The following is a 19,216-nucleotide window of genomic DNA, read 5'->3' as shown; positions in this document are numbered from 1 at the left end:
GAAATACTTCGTTTCAAGATCACGTGCTTTTAAAACATTACTCAAATGTAAATAGACGCCCTGGATTACATTTGTCGCGTTAGTTCAACGACATTTCTTTGGTCAACTTGTGTCTTTTGATGAATTTACATTTCTTTCTTCTTTCATTGCTGTAAGAGTAGTTCGCTCCACGGTGGGGAGCTGGGAGTGGGGGCGGATAACTACGACGGACTAACATCCCATCCATGGGAAAGAAAAATACTTTCAGCTGTTTAATACAACGGAGACTGGGATTAGCTCTGCAGTGTATGGGCTAGCAAGGCCTGGGTGCGGCCATGAACCTTTCCTTGCCATTCCGTGTCAAAGGAGGGCGTCAATTTCAGTTCTAAAAGATGAAATTAAACCTTTAACTGCCAGGTTACAATAAAGCAAGTCGTAAAGAAAAGATTAATTCTTCCGAGAATCTTTGTGTTATCTGCGTTATACGACTGTTATCAAAAACGTTGCGTTACAAAAGCATAAAAGCGTACCGCGCGCCAATACCGAAAGGTGCTCCGGGTATTGCTCGTTTACCGCTGGTCGATTGAAGTCCACGTTGTTTCAGAGTGACAGCGGAAAATTCATTAATAGGAGTATTCGCATCTTCTCTGATAGCTAGAGAAAATTATCCAAATAAAAAGTTTACAAACCGTTATTTGTACAACAATGGTCATAAAAACATCTTTTTTCAAAGAGAATTAAAGCTGCATATTAGCTAGTAAAATAAAGACTGCTGGAGAATCCGGGTATCGATCCCGCATGCTAAGCGCGCGCTCTACCATTTGAGCTAATTCCCCAAACTGTAAACATTTGATTCAATATACAAATTACTATATCTATTGAAAACACAATGTTAGAGGCATGACCCAATAATTAGTTTAATTTACGCTTTTTTCTAACCAAAGTACTTAGAATCTCATTTTAGAAAGACAGATAATTTAAGAAAACATGTTGCTTTTGATTTTAGTTGCTTGAAAGGAAGACTTATTTCTTTCCAGAAGGCAAGATATGTTGACCGATCAATATTATGTACATACAGTGTACCATTGAACAACCACCAAAATAAATTTTGCCTTTGGATCAAGATCTTATATACTTAGTTGTCATGGGGATTTCATCAGGGAGCAAGAAATAAAAGACTGCCAGTCGTAATAACCCCTGAGATTGCTGATGATGTTTAATGTGAACTATTAATTTCTTGAATGAAAGTACTGGATCCACATTGTAAATTCATTTATAACGCACAGGATACTATGGCACATACCACATTCTTCAAGCCCATAATTCTCAGGAAAGTTATAGATGTGGTCTGGTATACCATCTGGAAGTGCAGTGTCTCTCTGTGCTCTGATCCTGTATGTGTTCCACACTGTTTCTCTGAAAATGTCTAACTCCTTCTGTATAAGAGGTACCACGATGAAGGCCAACAGCAATCTGCCAAAACATTAAATATAATGTTGAAAGCAGTCATGACAGGATACTTCTGTATGCAAATACAGTAAATTATGTCAAGAAGTAGATGACATTCCTTTCAATGATATACAGCGAGAGGTACAAAAAGTTTCAGAAGATAACTGCTTCAGATCCAAATTATTGTACATACCTATCAGAGTCATTGTGTGGGTCATAATGACCTTGATCTTTTAGCCAACGCAAACCATCTTTAAAATACCTCTCCATCCTTTCGTGCAATTCCTTCCACCATCTTTCAATCTACAAAATAGCAATATAACATAATATTTCAGTCAGATGAATCCATTATGCATATTGCATTTTGGATGCAATATTATTATGTCATGTTTGTTTGTATTCTGTGTGTAGGGGGTGGATGGGGTTGGAGGTGTACAGGAGGTAGGCAGAAGTGCGAGGTTTTGACCCCCTACTGCCTATTCCCTCCCCACTATTCTAGTAAAATATCCTGTTCCCAACCCAATCTCTACCAATTTCAAAGTTGCTTAGGAAATAAACAGAGCACTTCCATACCTGATTTGAGGTAGAAGGGCCATATATGACTGTTTCGTGAGGATCCATATCATTGTGGTGTCTGCGAAGGAAAGCGTGCATTGTGGCCATGGTCCCTGTTTCGGTTCCCTTATCTACTCTTAACATCGCAGATATGATCTTAGTTTCATATAAATGTTCAAGATACCATCTTCCAATTAATTTAGGATCATGATTAGAAACCCAAACTTTCAACCATAGCAGCTTTCTACTGGCTGTGTCCATGCACCCATACACTGCTAATGGAAATGTTGAGTTTTGATAACCCATTTGCTTGTCGTGACCATCGAGTGAATGAACCCAGTTAGAACCACGTGTCGTGAAGTTTCCTTTTCTTCGCTGTCTCTTGACTCCGACATTACCACGGGCTTCGAGACCTTGTGGGTCCAGTTCAGACATCACATCGTAAACCTGGTCTCTGGTAACATTTAGCCCGTGCTCCAATCTGATTTTCTTGTGCAAGGCTCTGTATCCTAGGAGCTTGCCAGGACCTTTAAGCTCCTCTTCCACCGCTTCTTTCACGTCCTGAACTTCGACACTCCTGTCATTGTAAAAGATGTTAAAGTGACGAAGCCTTCTGTCAAGGGAACGAATACTCCATGCATATTCTGGAAATTCGCGTCTGACAAAATCCAGTGCTTCCGATCTTTGCAAGCCTTGCTGGACATATTTAGTTAAAACTTCTTTTAGGTTATCGTCATCGGTCCAGGTAGACTCACGGTTATCCGCCATATTTGCTAATAGAATCGCGGGCGCAGAACTTTGTAAGCGCGAGTAGCATGATGGTAGTGGCAGCGCTCGGCCACGGTGAAATTCACTTTCACTCGCACTTGGAATTTCATTTGAAATTGATTTTATATTTCACTTTGAACTGTATTTCCATTTTAGTTTAACTTAACAGTAAAGTGATTTTATTTTTACAACTCAATGTACTGTTAAATTTCATGTCATTTTACTTTTAAATTCATTTAATTTTACTTCATGTTTTATTTAGTTTTGTTTTTATTTCTCAGTCAAACTAACATTTATTACACAAAAATATATGATTTTTTTACTGGCTGTTCTCTGCTACCATAAACGTGCAAACGGATTCTATCCCTGCTAAAGTATTTGTGTAGCCACCTCCGCTATGTTAATTAGTTATAACTCTTGAACTCGCATTTGTTAATTTAATTCTCATTTGTACCCTTGATAATGGCGTCATGAGGTCGCCGAAACGTCGGGAGATTATATCGTTTGTTTTTACTTGTCTATGACTTTTTAATTGGCAAGTTATTTTCTTGAAAATTTTACAAATAGCAGTAAGTATTTTTAAATGTTCTAAATTCTTTAATTTGGTGTATTTAAATCTCCTCTTTCATTTTCGGTAACACTTGACGAAAACTGGTGAGCAGTTTATCAAAATAGCCTCACAATAGTTAAGGCATTTGTACAATGGGGAATTAGCTCAAATGGTAAAGCGCCCGCTTCGCATGCGTTTGCTACCCATGATAACATCTTTTTTTGTCTTTTTGTCTTTTTCTTTTTTGCAGTTCATTTTTCTTCATCTATCTGCTCATAAAACGCAGGTAATGTGCCATAACTTCCTACACAAAATTACTGTATTACTCATCATCAGTATTGACTGTTATTCGGATTCTCCAACTTTTTTTTAATCAATTTGTCATTACATATTTGTTTTTCACGTTATAATTTAAAACGTGCATTGAAATTTTCTGTAGGAAACCGTGAACGCACTATACTCTCAATGTTAAGCAGATTTTCATTGAAAATATATTTATTAAATGCGATTATTATTTACTTAAATCTTTAAGATGAGCTGGCTCACTGGTGGCGGAGCCCAAGTGCGGCTTCTTGGACACAAGGTGTCATGGCTTCTGTAACAGTGCGCCAAAATCCACAGTGGGAAAAAATGGCGCCTGTACATTTTACCACACTGAATGCATGGCGTACCTGGATTATCAAAGTAGGCATAAATTGATATCTTTGCAACATTTGTCACTGTATTACATTCATTGTGTACGCTAGGTTTAAAGCTTTAGGAAGTTTTCTGTGTATTTTTCACGAGCGTTTATTAGGGATATTGACGCTAAGAATTAGTGGTAATAATGATGCTTGTAACTTAAATTCCATCGTGTTTAATATATATATTCATTCATTCATCGCAGATTCTTAGCAAAGCCATCGTTGCCTTCAGTTAATTTTCAATCTTCTTATTTCTGCTCTGGAAACAGGGTGTGAAGAGAATCACACGTGCTGTCATCATGCGCAGCTTTTTGCTTCACGAATAGGACAACCAACGCAACTCTATTAACATGTTTATACTGCTTTTTTTTAAAGCAGTTTAAAATTCCCTTTTCTGTTTTGATAAGGACTAGATGGAAAACTAAGCAAGCCGTTTTTAAAAAGTTTGAAATAAATTTTCATGGCTTAGGACGTTTGTGTAGCAGACCATTTACTTTTGCTTCGGTGAGCCTATTTCGGAGATCCAAAACACACAGTTCGGAACGCGCGCGAGGAAGAAAATAACCCTGACCTGATCTTTTCACCCAAACCAAGCATTGTTCTTTTTCGCTCGTTTCTGATACAATGAAGCTGCTCACGGCAGTGTTCAATGAAAGGCCCCCATTGATATATTTATACACTTGATCTTGAGGCTATATATAGTGTGTGGAATGAATTTTTATTGAAAAGCTACAACTATCAGACAAATTTTAATTTGCATATTTGAATATCTGTTAAAGAGATTAAAGTATCTCATAGAAACAATAATCTGCCGGGACAGCCCAATGGACTATCAAAATAACTGACACCACTAAGCGTTTGCTATATTTCACCGGACCCAACTTATGGTAAATTTCTTGTACAAAGGCAGACTAACTTAATAAAAGACGGCACTGAGGCCAATGTGTCTGGTCCGTTAGCTCAGGTCGTAAGTTTGACCCTCACACGGACCAATATTTCTTTTAACTAAATCAACTGGAAAATACTATCTTAAGATTTTTATCTGATTTATCTGATTTCTCTTTTCCTAATTTTTGACATTTATTTCAATTAAAAACCTGCTTTTATAGATTTTTTTTGATCGCTACAAAAACAAAAGGACTAGGTCAAATTTACCTTTGTCTATAATTTTACTGCATGTGGCTGAAAACCCGGGGAGGGGGATACTTTAGAAATTTCTGGGTGGGGATGTTCCGCTGGGACCCCAGTTAATAATATCCAGTAGTGTTTTATGATAGTCATCTTTCGACGCTGTTGAGGCTGAGTTGCAAAAATCTAAACTTGCCGATTTCAATTTTTTTAAATTTTTGAGTGGCAATTCCTGGTTTCCTTACTTTAGATAAAATCTTTAACCAACTGGTCAGTTTCGTGACAAATGATACTCTACTCTAGACCCAAACGCTCTGATTTATATACACTATGCTAGAGTAAACTGCTTGAAAACCATACCCTTTACTGCGGCACTTACCTATATAGCCCTATATACGGCAGTATTCCCCCCCTCCCGGGGGCTGGAAAGTACCCGTTTGAAAAATACTGATGCCAACAGAAACACTTGCTTAAGCCATATTCTAATATAAAGAGGCTTCATTGTGGTCAGTTAGAATTGTTTGCACAAAAATAAAAGAAATTTGTTTTAAAGGGGAAGGTAATTCACTGTTTCATATGGCATTTGTGACATCACATAAGCCATCGTAGCTTGTTTCATTTTGATGTCGTGTTCATCAATAAAAGAGTATTAAAAGGGCCTCTCCGGGAGTCGAGCCCGGGACCTATCGCACCCTAACCGAGAATCATGCCACTAGACCAAGAGGCCAAACGTGGTTGAATATTTATTTGAGAAAGGTCTTAACCTACTTCTCTCTATTGAACTGGTACTATATAACACCAGTTATTTGTTGGCTTATTGGCTCAGACAGTTACTATCCAACTTCCCTGGTTTTTCGCTTTTCATGTCATTCGAGCAAGATACAATAATGTAGCAAAAACCTTACGCAAGTTAAAATTTCATCCACACAATTCAACTTGATGAAAATCGTACAAATTCCCTCCATGGAAGTCTCCGTGGCGCAATCGGTTAGCGCGTTCGGCTGTTAACCGTAAGGTTGGTGGTTCAAGCCCACCCGCGGACGATTCTTTCTGTTTTGATAATTGTTTTCTATATAGTTAGCTTCAAGAGTCCATCCTGTTAGCGTAATTTCTAGTTGTATTGCATGTTAGTAGGTCTTCTCAAACAAACAGCCACTGCGCGGATGTGATGTGAATAAAAGTTTATCATCGTGATCGTTATCATTATTGGTTTTTTGACGGTTAAAGGAAATTTGGCCGTAAGGTTTCATAAAAGGGTACAAATTTGTCCATATTTGAATAATCCAATTAGTACTAGAATTTGTGCATTCAATATTGGGTCTTTAATCTTCAAATCTTTGTCTTATTAACGTAATTACATCACCTTTATTACAACCGCGTGCATTAATCGCCTGCTCCCGTGACATAGAAGTTGAAGGACTCGAACATAAGCATACTTTTTGTGATATATTAAAACGTTGCTTTATAAACAGCATATATTGCCCCTAGACAATCGTTTAGTTCTTAATTAAGGATATCTGAGACATTTTACGGCTAATATTGGCTTGCTCATTTGACGGTTGACGGTAAAAATATTGCGGCTTAGACGGTTAACCCCATTGAGATCCTCTGCCCAACGCTAAAACAAGGATAGCGTTTGTTTTTGTGTAAGATGTCAATTTCAACTTTTGTATTCTCCTACGACAAACCCATCGTTTTAAACTTTTCTATTCTTTTTGTTGTGTTCCAAGGTATTTTAAATGGAGTAATTAATCAATTTCTTTCATACGTTTTGCTAATAAGATTTGGCGAAAAAGAGAGATGATGACATTGACCAATCCATTCCAAGCAATCCATAACCTTAACCCCTATTATCGTATAGCACGATGAGAACATCTTTGAGGGTGAAGAGTATTTTGGCAGGTTGCTTAAACATTTCGCCGGTATCAGGAGAGGGTGAAGAGTGAGCCACGTCATGCATCAAGTGCGCGCGCTAAGTACTAAAATGAACAATGATGGGGCAGATAGCCATTGCTATAGCTTTGGTTGGACTTAACGAGCTTGGTGACCCCTACTTTTCTTTCCAGAAACAGGTTTTATTTACAATTATCTCCACATTGTCCAAAAATAAACAGAAAATCAAGGTAAGAAGTTAAAGAAAACAAACAAACAAAAAATGATATTTGCTAGCAATAAAGATAGAAGGTTAAAAAAAAAAGGTAGGAAGCCGGCAGTTAAAAAAAAAATCAAGATTTCTCTCCATGGGACATCGAATCCTGCCATCTTGCGGCTGCAAGGCGCGTGAAACTATAGTCGCTAAATGCGAACTTGTTCTTTAAGGAACCTCACCAGTTGACTAAATTCACTTAGTAGGCCCACTTAAACAATATTTGGCAGAGAAAAGTTCACTTCAAACTTGGAATTGATACTATGTTTTTCCATGTTGAGATTCGTGCGGTAAATGTTGTTGCACAATGTGTAAACTCATCTGAGAACAGTTGCCGGGCCCCAATGAAGAACATCTTTGATGAAGTATGCGCCCTGCTAAACATTTATTATTACGATTATTGTTCTGTGTAGTCTTGTAGTTACCAGTCCAACTCCGCTGATTAATTTTCCGCGTCCCTTCAATAAAGCAAGATCAGGAGCTCATGACCCGGAGCGTCCATCTCCCATACCAACCCTAGGATTCAACCCTTTCTTGTATCTTTTTATCTTTAGAATTTGACCTCTGGAAGTTTTCGCATCCCGCCTTTCAAACGCCCAATCAAAGCCCGGGTGGTCCCCGAGGGACCCCTAAGAGGTATCAATTCTAAAACAACACATTATCTCCTGTCATATTTTTTTGAGCTAAATACGCTAAAATGAACCACGAAAGCTCCCGCTGTGGACCTTTTGAGGTACTTAAAGACCCTAAGAAGTATTGAGTTATCTTAGTGCCGCTGGAAATTACCAAGCATGAAAGTGGACATGTGACCAACTTAGTACTATATGTATTAACAATGTTTTTTTAAAATTTTTTTTTATATTTTTATTTTTAAAAAGTAAACAAATAAACAATAATACACGAGGTTATCTAATGTAGGGCGCCGTAGCTCAGTTGGTTAGAGCGCCTGTCTAGTAAACAGGAGGTCATGGGTTCAAATCCCATCGGTGCCTTACAGATGTTGCACTTTTTAATTTTTTATTACTTTTGAAAATTGATCAACGAAGCTTCACATATTGCACCCCTGGGATTTTTTTTGGTTGTGTTATCCGATGGATTTACTTTTAAGATCTACGCAAGAGTCGAGTGAAAAATTTCAAGAATTATATGGAACGTAATTTGCGAATAAATGACCATTATAATATAGATAGGATCCTACGCACACTCTGATCGATGTAAATAAACGCCCTGGATTACATTTGTCGAGTTAGTTCAACGACATTTCTTTGGTCGACTTTTCTCGTTTGATGAATTTATATCAGGAGCCATAATCGGGGACGGAGACCGTAAGCGCGCGCCATTTCTAGTATTGGGGCTGTCCCTATGATATGGGACAATTTTTCTATTTTTAGAAAAAATTTCGCGATCATGTGCGGCATACGCGCGTACATGCTGCGTGGATTTTTGCGGATATAGCGCGGGGAAATGGCGTCCGAAATTCCCGAAATGTTTGATACTCTTGGCCCACAAATCAATACGTTCATGTCTGTTGGAATTTTGCTTCAGTATTTTCGTCGGAAGCTGCTCCAGTTTGAGTGAAGTAAGACAGTGCTGAATTTAGTTGTCCCGCTTTATATCGCTGACCAAGTTGTGTTCCGCTGCTTTTTTTACAAGAGCTCCACATTACTCCACTCCAAGTTTCACATATGTTGAACGAAGATTAACAGCTTTTCCATAAGACAGCGAAAAACCAGTTGGATATATTTGGATATAGAACCGTTTCAGGACTTCAAAGCTTCCCTCCTCTTGCCACAGGCGCTTGCGAGGATTTCGCCAGAGTCCATCTCGACCGAAAGGTAAAACAAAGTAATTGCAACTTTGAGTTTCGCCTGAATTGTAAGCAACGCTTGATGCTTTATCAAGGCCCAATAAGTGACAATAAAGTTTATGTCTGTAGATCATGCTCAGTTTTCTTTGTGTAAAAATCCAATAAATTGTCTGTTGTCGATGAATAAGAGCGCCCGCCGATGCGTGTTTTGTACAGTCAGTAAAACGCGACAAATTGGACTTCCCCACTTTCGTGTGAAAACGTACATCGAACTCGTATAATATCTCTAGTTTTTAAATATGTTTAAGGTTGATAAATTTTTGAGAACATATTAAAAGCTTAGCTGAAAATATGTGAATACAGCAGAGATAATCAGCTTTCTTTAATCAACTCGAATAGTCACTGTACTCGAATAAAGATTTCGATTTTGTTGGTTAAGTTATCAAAACTCCTTGTCTATTTTATTTTCGCAGTGTAAAATTTCACTATGTTAAAGAAATACACATGATGTTAGTAGCCTTTTGGCGTTGGTGAAAATTGTTGCAGCATCTCAGCGCAAAAGACAACGAAAGAAATCTTTGTCAAGATTTGTTGACAATTGAAAACACCGACTCGGATTTGAAGGTGCACGTGCGGCACTATGTAAATGAGCTACTTATGTACGCCTGAGACTTTCCTTTAAAAAACTTTTGCAAACTCGCCAAACAAACAGAAGCAATAAGAAACTATCAAAAAACAGAGTTTGGTTATGATTAAGCATTGTTTGGGAAACTCTCAAATGAACTCGATACCAGAGTAAATAGTTTTCTTTCATAACTTTTCTTTACAGAACAAACGCAAAAGCTTACGCGTTCAACTAGCGCGAGCACGTATTATTATTCATTCACAGCGCGAAATTGAAGTCTTGTTTTCGACTCTGAAAAACTCACTTTTTCCATTAGTTTAGAGCATAAAGCTACATATAAGAGCCCTGGATCTAATTCCCTGCCTTATTCCCTGCCATCGATGTGAAAAATCTGCAAGAGAATCTCGCCTCTCTCACCATTTGATCAGGCAACGTGACAACATCCACGCGAGCTCCCCCGACATGTGCGTGGATCCGCGCGGATATGTGACGTCAGGATGGCGCAATTTGTTATAAAAATAGAAAAATTGTCATATATCATAGTCGCGCGCGGATCCCAAGACTTACGGTCTCCCTTCCCGATTATGGCTCCTGTTTATATCACTTTCTTCTTTCATTGCTGTAAGAGTAGTTCGCTCCAAAGTGGGGGACTGGGGGTGTGGGCGGATAACTACGATGGACTAGCATCCCATCCATGGAAAAGAAAAATACTCTCATTTGTTTAATACAGCGGAGACTGGGATTAGATCTGCAGTGTGTGGGCTAGCAAGGCCCATTTGCGGCCATTTAACCTTTCCTTACCATTCCGTGCCAAAGGAGGCGTCAGTTCTAAAAAATGAAATTAAAGCTTTAACTGCCAGGTTACAATAAAGCAAGTCGCAAAGGAAAGAGTAATTCTTCAAAGAATCTTTGTGTTGTCTCCGTTATACGACTGTTATCAAAAAGGTTGTGTTACAAAAGCGTCAAAGCGTACCGCGCGCCAATACCGAAAGGTGCTCCGGGTATTGCTCGTTTACCGCTGGTCGATTGAAGTCCACGTTGTTTCAGAGCGACAGCGGAAAATTCATTAATAGGAGTATTCGCATCTTCTCTGATAGCTAGAGAAAATTAGCCAAATAAAAAGTTTACAAACCGTTATTTGTACAACAATGGTCCGAAAAAATCTGCCTTCAAAAAAAAGTAAAGCTGCATATTAGCTAGTAAGGTAAAGACTGTTGGAGATTCCGGGTATCGATCCCGGTACCTCCTGCATGCTAAGCGGGCGCTCTACCATTTGAGCTTATTCCCCAAACCGTAAGCATTTGGTTCAATATACAAGTTACTATAACTATTGAAAAACCAATGTTAGAGGCATGACTTGGTGATTAGTTTTATTTTTTTTTCTAAATGTACTTAGAATTTCATTTTAGAAAAAAAAGATAATTTAAGAAATATGTTGCTTTTCATTCTAGTTCCTTGATATTAGTAGTATAGGACGCTTATATGGGCAGTAACCAATCAGGAGCCGAGAAAGACAATAGGCTATTGTTTGGAGAACAATGGATGCTATTGTAATAGTAGTAGTAATAGTAATAGTAATAGTTATAGTAATAGCTAGTAGTAATAGACGCTTATATGAGCGATAACCAATCAGGAGTCGAATTAAGAACAATGGATGCTATTGTTTTCCAAATCCAAGATGGCCGCCACAAATTTCAGCCAATCAGGAGGCGAATTAAGAATTCAAGATGGCGGCGCCCACGAAAGTCGGCCATGTTGGAAAACTGCCCACCAGCCTCGACGGAGGACTGGGTTCGGCCTCACGGATTTCCATGGCGACACAAATCACGCCAGGGTCACGCAGAAAAATGTCATGCAACTTCAAAATCGATACTTACAGTGTCCTGTGGTCCTAAACGACAGAGGTGTGTCCGGAAAGTGGCCAGACTGAGAGACTTGGGTCCGACTGCAGCCTAGATAGGGTGGTGCAAAGGATCCTGGGACGGTGACCTCTTCGGGAACCAATCAGAATACTCACAGATGGGCTTCCCCAGTCGCCCTCTCTTAAGGAGAGCACTAAACCCCGAGCGTGTCGATAAGTGGGGCACTCCCCGAGGGTTGGTTACCCCGGCTCGTGGAGGAAATCCCGGACCGATCGGCACTTCCGGGGTGGGTATCATCGAGGCGCCACCTCGACTCTTTGTGGCCGGGAACTATCTACCAAAAACTATGTACAAAAACACTATGTCCCGACCCTTCCCTAATGGAACCTTGTCCCGCGGGATCCGTCCAAAGACGCGCCAATCCGCTAGGGGTAAAACTATGTACGAAAACTATTTACAAGGTGCCGGGGGTGTTGCCGGACTTTGGAAAACACAACCATTTACAATTCCAACAAGTTTCAGCATTTTCCATGTCCACATCATTAAACCCAGATGGCATGTATCCATAAGGATAGGACTTGAAGGTGTCCGGATCGACCACACGTTTGTCAAACACCAATCCATATCTTTTGGTGCGTGGACCCACTTTGAGCTGTTTGGTGGCCGGGTGTCTGGTGAAGAAATTAGGATTGACGACGTCGATGTTTCTGCGTTCGTCAAGAGGATCCGTCAATTCATCTAGAAGGTTCTGGCGCATCATGTTGTAGTTAAGTTGTTGTTGACCACGAACATTGAGGGTGAACCCACGCATTTTGCAGCACACTTTACCATTTTTCGTCTTGTATCCATAATTCTTTGGTCCTGCCGAGGTGAAATCGATGATGGAATCTCCATCGTCCAATTCGTTGGTCATTTCACCTAGAAAGTCTCCCAGAGGAATGTTGGGTTGGCCAGGCTTCCACGAGAAAATGACAGAGTCCGTGTCGAAGTATAAGACTTGTTGTTGTAGCTGCTCTAGATAGGAGTACAACTTTAAACGGGCCCAACAGGTAGTGAAGGAAGCAATGAAAATGTTGACACGTCCGTTGTCGGGCTGGTTTTCCTTCAGATGCGAGTAGACCACTTCCAAGGAATCTTGTGAACAAATGCGGACCGTGTGGATGTCTGTGAAGGTGTTTGACACTAGAGCAAAGAGATGAGCGGGTGTGGTGACTGCCTCTGTGGTTTTCTTGTGAAGATTTTCGCCAAACTTGCCCCAGAAACTATGAAACATTAACTTGACCGTAGCTTTACGTCCTGGATTTTTTTCGATGAGGAGAGGATCTAAGGTGATGCCTTCTTTGTCGAAGTAGTCACGGACGTATTGCTGTTTCTGTTCCTCAGTCCGCGCCCATCCAGGATACCCGGCTGATTCTTGTTTTATTTTCAACCATGTGTTGACATAGTCAGCAAAGAGTCCTTCTTGATGTTGTTCTTCTGGAAAATGCCAGACCTCGTGGATGCGTGCGATGCGGTACCCGACCTCTACTGCTTTGACGAGTTCAGGAGTGCACCACGCACCCCTAAGAAGACGTTCCTCTGGCGAGTGAGGACAACGATGCGATTTTTCCAAGAGGTCCTTGGTCATCTCCTCTTCCATGCAGGTTCTGCAAAGAGGTAAAGTCAGTTTACCACGATGTCGGAAGGGCAAGACGGGATGATACAAATGATAGGGAGAAATCACATTTACTTTTGCTACACCAAAGTACTCATGAATGTCTTGGTTCTCTGGGTTGGTCATGATGATGGGATGACCAATGGGATACTGTTGTGTCTTGTTAACCCACGTGTACAAGGAGGCGACGTCCACGTATTTGATTTGTTCACCCTGGGCCTCGTTGGCCACATGATGGAGGCGAACGGCATTGGTACGTCCCCCAAAGAAGGCATCTCTTGGATTAAGAGGTTTGACCATCTCGTACGATGCTAGGAACTGTTTGAGATCTTCATTGCTTTTGACTTCACGATCCCAATCACATTCCCACATGATTTGAAGGTTGTACCCGTACTGACGCAGAAGACGGTGTTTTTGTTGGGTGACTTCATACAATACTTGGATGGTATGATCAGGATGGAATTTTGAATGTCGGTCACGATGATGGGGATGACAACGAGGACAGCCGTGCCATAGACATCCGTGAAATTCATAGACAGTGTGGGTATGTACATGGAGGCCATCTACCAGGAAGTGGAGCATTCTCTGTTCGCCGCCATTGCTCGCATGTTGAATGCGGTCTGCTTGAGGCTCGTCGTTAGGGCAAGAGGGACTGTGACGACGAAGAAGGTGTTCCTGCCATGCTAGCCACTTGTACGCTTTTACGGATTGGTTGGAACGAGCTCCTTGCCATCCTTGCATGGGTTCTGTGGCTATGCTGTTGGGAGTCAGGAGTTTCTTCCGCCAGAATCGATTGCACGCAGACGCTATGGTTACACACTTCTCGATGGGGTCAAATTCGGCATGTTGCTGGAATTCTTTTCGGAACTTTTGACATCCGGCTTTCGGGAGTTTGATATCTGACTCACAGTAGGCTCTCATTTCTGTTTTAAGATTGAAGATGTAGTTGTTTCTGACCTTCTCTGCATACCACTGCTCAAATTCTGCCTTCTTTTTAGCCGACATGCCATCAGGATCATACATCTCAGCAGGAGGCATGAGTCCTTCGTAGTCTTGATTTTCACGAGTATTGAATTTGTGAGGAACGAACCCTTTGACTAATTCTTGGATGCCAAAGGTAGAAGGGAAGTTAGCAAGAGGAAAGGGAAGGAAGCAGAGTGAATCTTTGAAGGTCAATCAGTCTGATCTGAAGGACAGCACTTTGGTGCCGACGGTGATCTGATCCGTGACTTCCCGATGCTTTGCGTAGCAATGTTGCAACAGGAACATCCCGTCATATCCTTTGAGGTTATGGAAGACAGCAATCACGCTCCGATCGTCCCCGTCTTGATCAACAGCCAAAGATTCCAACCATTCAAAGAAAGGCTCTGTACAGTCTGCACCATAAAAGAATTCTATGTGGTCCTCCTCGTCGCTCTCGGCGCTAAGCAAGATGGGAGTTTGCACTCCCTCGTCGTCCACGGTCGCTTCATAGTCACAATAGACTTGGAGAGGTGGATCTCTCTCTACCTACACTCTGGTATCTGGATCTTCGGGATCGGGTTCTTCAGAAGGATGCGTCCCTACTTCGTCGCGCGGCACCCGTTTCATTTTGGGATCATCCTCCTCTTCTGGAATGGTCTGGATGTAACATTGGTGAGAAGCGACGTGCACTTGTTGTTCACAAATGGGGCATTCACCCCAACCGCACTTGTGTTATTTAGGTTTACTTCTAGATTTACCTGCATTCTCGACTTCATACTTCTTGCAACACTCGAGGCATTTTCTGTAGGTGAGACAGATAGAAGGAATATTTTTAACGCGACGATGAAGATGGTAAGAGTAACAGTCCTCACCAAAAAAGGATCGATGACACAAACGGCAAAGACAAGAGGGTGAAAGGAATTTGCCCGGACCCAACGGTCGTTTAGCCTCTGTGAAATCCGGACAGTCCTTTCGATGACAAGATGGACACCATTTACCATTGCAGGGATGATGTGTAAAGTTGTCTTGATCGTACCCCCGATTACACTCATCACAGAAGTAACTCTTGGACAAAAAACCCGAGAACAAGTTACACCCATGGTAATGGTCATCTTCTTTGATGATACGGATGATCTTGTCCGATGGTGTGGGTTCCACGTAAACGAGCATGTGTGGTGGAGTGACCGATAAGACTTTTATTTGATATTGAGGGAGAACCGCTTGGAATTTTTGGAGTTCAGGGCTGCCACATGGTCCCTCGGGTACCCCTGCCAACTGGTGGAGGGCCTGGGCTTCCCGCTGCCGGACAGGATAACCCTGTTTGAGATTATGGTAATGACGTCGTTTGCATCGATCAAGGCTTTCATGGTCACGATGGCCCGAGGACAACACAGTTCATCTCTGTTCTTGATGGTGATGCGGGAATGTTTGACAATCCCACGTACAGCTGCACTGCTTGGTTTGTAGCGTTTGCCGTTTCCACTACCAGGTGCAGGGGTGCGTATGAACGTTGTCTCCATCCTGAATGAGTCATCTGCTTCGAAGGCTTGATTAGAATTGAGTTTGTTGGCCAGGGCTTGAAGGTAGGTGTCTAATCGTTCCAACCCCTCTTCAAATTCACTCACGGTAAACGTCGTCGATTGAAAGGCATGGGTGAATGCATCTGATTGGATGGTAAAATGCAACGTGTGATGAGGTCTGACGGTAGGGTCAGCAACGATCTGGTCAGCAATGGAACGTCGTAAAGCCTCCGTGATCTCTCGTCCCAAGTCGTCAGTGGGATTGGCCTCGCGATGTTGTTGTATGCGTGCCTGGTATCTCTGCCTTTGTAGGACGTCTCGCCAATTACGTCGAGGTCCCACGGGGCGCATCTCAAAATCCAGCAACGGCTCTGGTGGTGGTGGTGGTGGTGTCCGACCGACCATTACCCCTCCTGGAGGCAAGGAGGGTCCGTTCGAAGACGCGCCGGTCGACAGGGACTTTGACATCTCCATGTACGGGTCTAAAGCTGGATGAAAGATCTAATCGTCGTCATCATTAAAGAATGCCTGGTCGTACGATCTTTTAGTTCCCACAGGAACTGGCTTACGCCCCAGGGATCGACTTCGGCGAGGAATCACATGTCGAGGTGAACGTACAGGTGAAAGAGATCGGCTTCGGCGTGAAACACGCTGATGTGGCTGTGAAGTGAACATGACTGTCTCACGACTAGCAATGAAAATGACTCAATGGTACACATGCACGACTTATCTTACCTAGATGATGTCATATCTGACCAATCATAACAAAATGTGACCAAATAAGGAAATGAGTATACACCAATCACCATCTAGTACTTTTACAAAGCACGCGGGAAACACGTTCATCCACATACGTACTATCAAACACGTGAAACTATAGCATGATGTAATATTCTGAATCAAAAACACTGGAGTAACACATTCAATAACAAACATGAGCGGTTTATATGGTAAATATAAGTGGTTGATATGTTTCAAGTTTTTCAAACTCCCAACGACAAAACCAGTATTCGCTCTAATTAAACACATGTATAGATAAATAAGTGTCGATCACACAGTAATGTCGTGGTAGCATTATATTAAAGCGTGGCTGCGATTGCATATCTTTTACTCCTAACATGATTCAAGAAATAATTGTTGTGATTTCCAAGTGGTGGAATTTATATCACCCTAATAGAACGGTCGCTCAATGTAAACATTGTTAACGACGAAATTAAAATGATTACATCGACCACATATTCCTTCAAAGCGTTGTTTGAATACGAACGCATGTTTAGAAGTTGAAATCATGATTAGAATTTGTATATTAACTATAGAGAATAACAGCGAACAAACTTTTTCGTTAAAGGAAAGATCTAACACGGCAAATCGCATCACTCCTAAATTTAACAATTATAGTTGTCTAAGCGGTTTTCCAATAGCGACAAGAATAAACACCTACATCAACCATAGTCCTTTCAATTCCTCCAATGCATCGCACAGCTCTTGATCACTTAGATCCATAATCGCCAAGACAAGAACGAGAAGACGTGTGTCCAACTTTGTAACGAGTAAAATTAATTCTCTCAAGACCGTTTGACTTATAAACGAGTTTTCACAAAACAATAAACAATGTCGCGTGGTTAACAACCAATGAGAGGATGGGGGATGGGGGGTACGCGGTATCACGTGGTCAAGAATCAATGAGAGAACGAGGGAAAGGGGGCTACGCGGTATCACGTGGTCAGAAATCAATGAGAGGACGGGGGATAAGGGTGATACCTCCAGTTATGTCAATAAATTATTATAAACAAAACAAAGAGTCTGATGCTTAATTTATACCGTTTAATGAATAACGTGAACTCCAAAGGGAGAATCGATTACAATTTTAACTTTTTCTTCGCCTGCATGATTCTTTTCACAATCTTTTCAGTCACCGTTTTGTTGCCGGGTAGCCTCGTTATGGCCTTGATCATCTTTGTATCTGCTTTCCACTTGTCTTGCAAATTCTTAGCGCGACTGTAATCGATGTCGTGTTGTTTGGCAATCTTGTCCAGTCGGTTGATGCCTGGGACTCCTCGTTTCAGTCTCTTTGCCAACTTGGTCCCAGGCCCCATGTACTGGTACCCAGGCCAGTGAAATTCAATCCCCGTCTTGCCTAGCCATTTTTGAATGTCAAAACCAGACCCTCGCTGTCGTCGGGTGAGACGTGTTTTCTTGTGCGTACGGGTCTTAGTTCGTGTCATAATCGTGTTGTAGATTTCTTCTCAGTTTCTTGCCCTCGGCCCAGTCTTCCCAACCACTCGTAGGTTTTAAGCGTTCTGCCTCGTTTTTACGTTTGCCTTTGCGCTTGTCTTTACCCAGGAGAATGTCAGCTTTTCTTAGGAGCGTTCCCAGTTCCGAGTCGGGCGGTGGAATGGGTGCTTTAGAAGTGGGTGGCTTCTTTTTAACACCTGACGTAGACGGTGTAGCTTCTTCCTTGATCTTCGGTGTCTTCGTACCTCGAGAAGCGTTTTTAATCAATTGTTTGAACATGGTTTCCAACGGACCCTTCACCAAGGCTCCTTCCTCCTCATCTTCCTCTTCGCTGACATCAGCACTATTGCTCGACAAAGGACCAATATGTCTGATACGTTTGGTTAAACGACCTCTTTGACGAACTAGAGGTTTAATTTTCTTGATGGCAATCGAATCTGGAATCGATTTATCGCGGAGTATCACGTGACTTTCGGCGGCCAAACGTCCCGCTTTGTTCAACAAGGCATTGTCGGTGATTTCTCCTTTGTAATACTGAACCAATTGGTCAAACTCTTTCGTGGGTACCATCATGACTTCCTCTGTCATTCTCGAAATGTTGTTGGAGTAGCGTTTCGTAGCTATCTTGCCAGTAACGGAGTTCAGTCTCTCTTTTCTCGAGTTTGAGCGTCAAACTGGCTGTTGTGTCTTTATCTCGACTGCAATTCGTACAGAGAGTAATAGTATCTCCGGGTGGTGTGGTGTCTCTGATAGTATGACACCTTTCGCACAGGTCCTCGAACTTAAAAGCTAAATACTCTTGATTGAGGTTCTCGTACTTCCTCTTCCAGTACTGCACATTGTCTTTCAATTGTTCCACTCTTTCGTTGGCTTGTTGTAATAACTTGACCAATTCGCTCAAGGTGTCTTTGGGTTTGGGGACGAAGTCGTAACCTTGCAGTGGATAACCGTGGGCATCTCGGGTGTTTAACATCGACATACTTGGAACACGTCGTTCAAACCTTGCCAGAATCCGCTACCCTTTTGTTCTTGGAGATGTTCTCTTCGCCTCTAGACTGAGTTTCTGCGTTTCCCCACCTCGCGTAGCGTTGTCTTATAGCGATGCAGTCTCCCCATGGTGATTGGGTGAACGGGAATTCTGTTTCGTAATAGATTGAGAACCATTTCGCTCACGGCGTTGATTTGATCTGCATTAGCATGTTCTAACATCTCCTGTCTCCTGTTCCGATTGGCCTCTTTGAGAATAGCCTCCAAGAAAGGGCGTTGTCTGCGTAATCGAATCATACTTCCCA

The 19,216-nt window shown here is 41.7% G+C and overlaps 2 protein-coding genes, 2 non-coding genes and 1 pseudogene across 4 annotated transcripts; 2 read left to right on the top strand and 3 right to left on the bottom strand.

Annotated features, from left to right (window-relative positions):
• Positions 1-975: 975 nt before the first annotated feature.
• On the bottom strand, positions 976-2,900 carry LOC145497364 (uncharacterized). Its single transcript, XM_081477182.1, has 3 exons — positions 2,002-2,900; positions 1,622-1,731; positions 976-1,452 (listed from the first exon to the last, which is right to left on the bottom strand). Exons 1-3 carry the CDS (start codon positions 2,749-2,751, stop codon positions 1,209-1,211), a joined length of 1,104 nt encoding a protein of 367 aa, XP_081333308.1. The 5' UTR covers positions 2,752-2,900; the 3' UTR covers positions 976-1,208.
• A 3,181-nt stretch (positions 2,901-6,081) lies between these two features.
• On the top strand, positions 6,082-6,155 carry Trnan-guu (transfer RNA asparagine (anticodon GUU)). Its single transcript has one exon. It is a non-coding gene; the product is annotated as a tRNA-Asn (tRNA).
• A 2,021-nt stretch (positions 6,156-8,176) lies between these two features.
• Trnat-agu (transfer RNA threonine (anticodon AGU)) lies at positions 8,177-8,250 on the top strand. Its single transcript has one exon. It is a non-coding gene; the product is annotated as a tRNA-Thr (tRNA).
• A 2,934-nt stretch (positions 8,251-11,184) lies between these two features.
• On the bottom strand, positions 11,185-14,244 carry LOC145497603 (uncharacterized). The gene has a single exon (XM_081477425.1). It carries the CDS (start codon positions 14,242-14,244, stop codon positions 12,007-12,009), a length of 2,238 nt encoding a protein of 745 aa, XP_081333551.1. The 3' UTR covers positions 11,185-12,006.
• Positions 14,245-14,889: 645 nt separating this feature from the next.
• Positions 14,890-16,677, bottom strand: LOC145497605 (uncharacterized; annotated as a pseudogene).
• Positions 16,678-19,216: the final 2,539 nt, after the last annotated feature.

This window comes from Orbicella franksi, chromosome 9, assembly GCF_964199315.1.
Source record: "Orbicella franksi chromosome 9, jaOrbFran1.1, whole genome shotgun sequence".
Classification (NCBI taxonomy): domain Eukaryota; kingdom Metazoa; phylum Cnidaria; class Anthozoa; order Scleractinia; family Merulinidae; genus Orbicella; species Orbicella franksi.
This window is presented reverse-complemented; position numbering and strand designations above follow the sequence as displayed.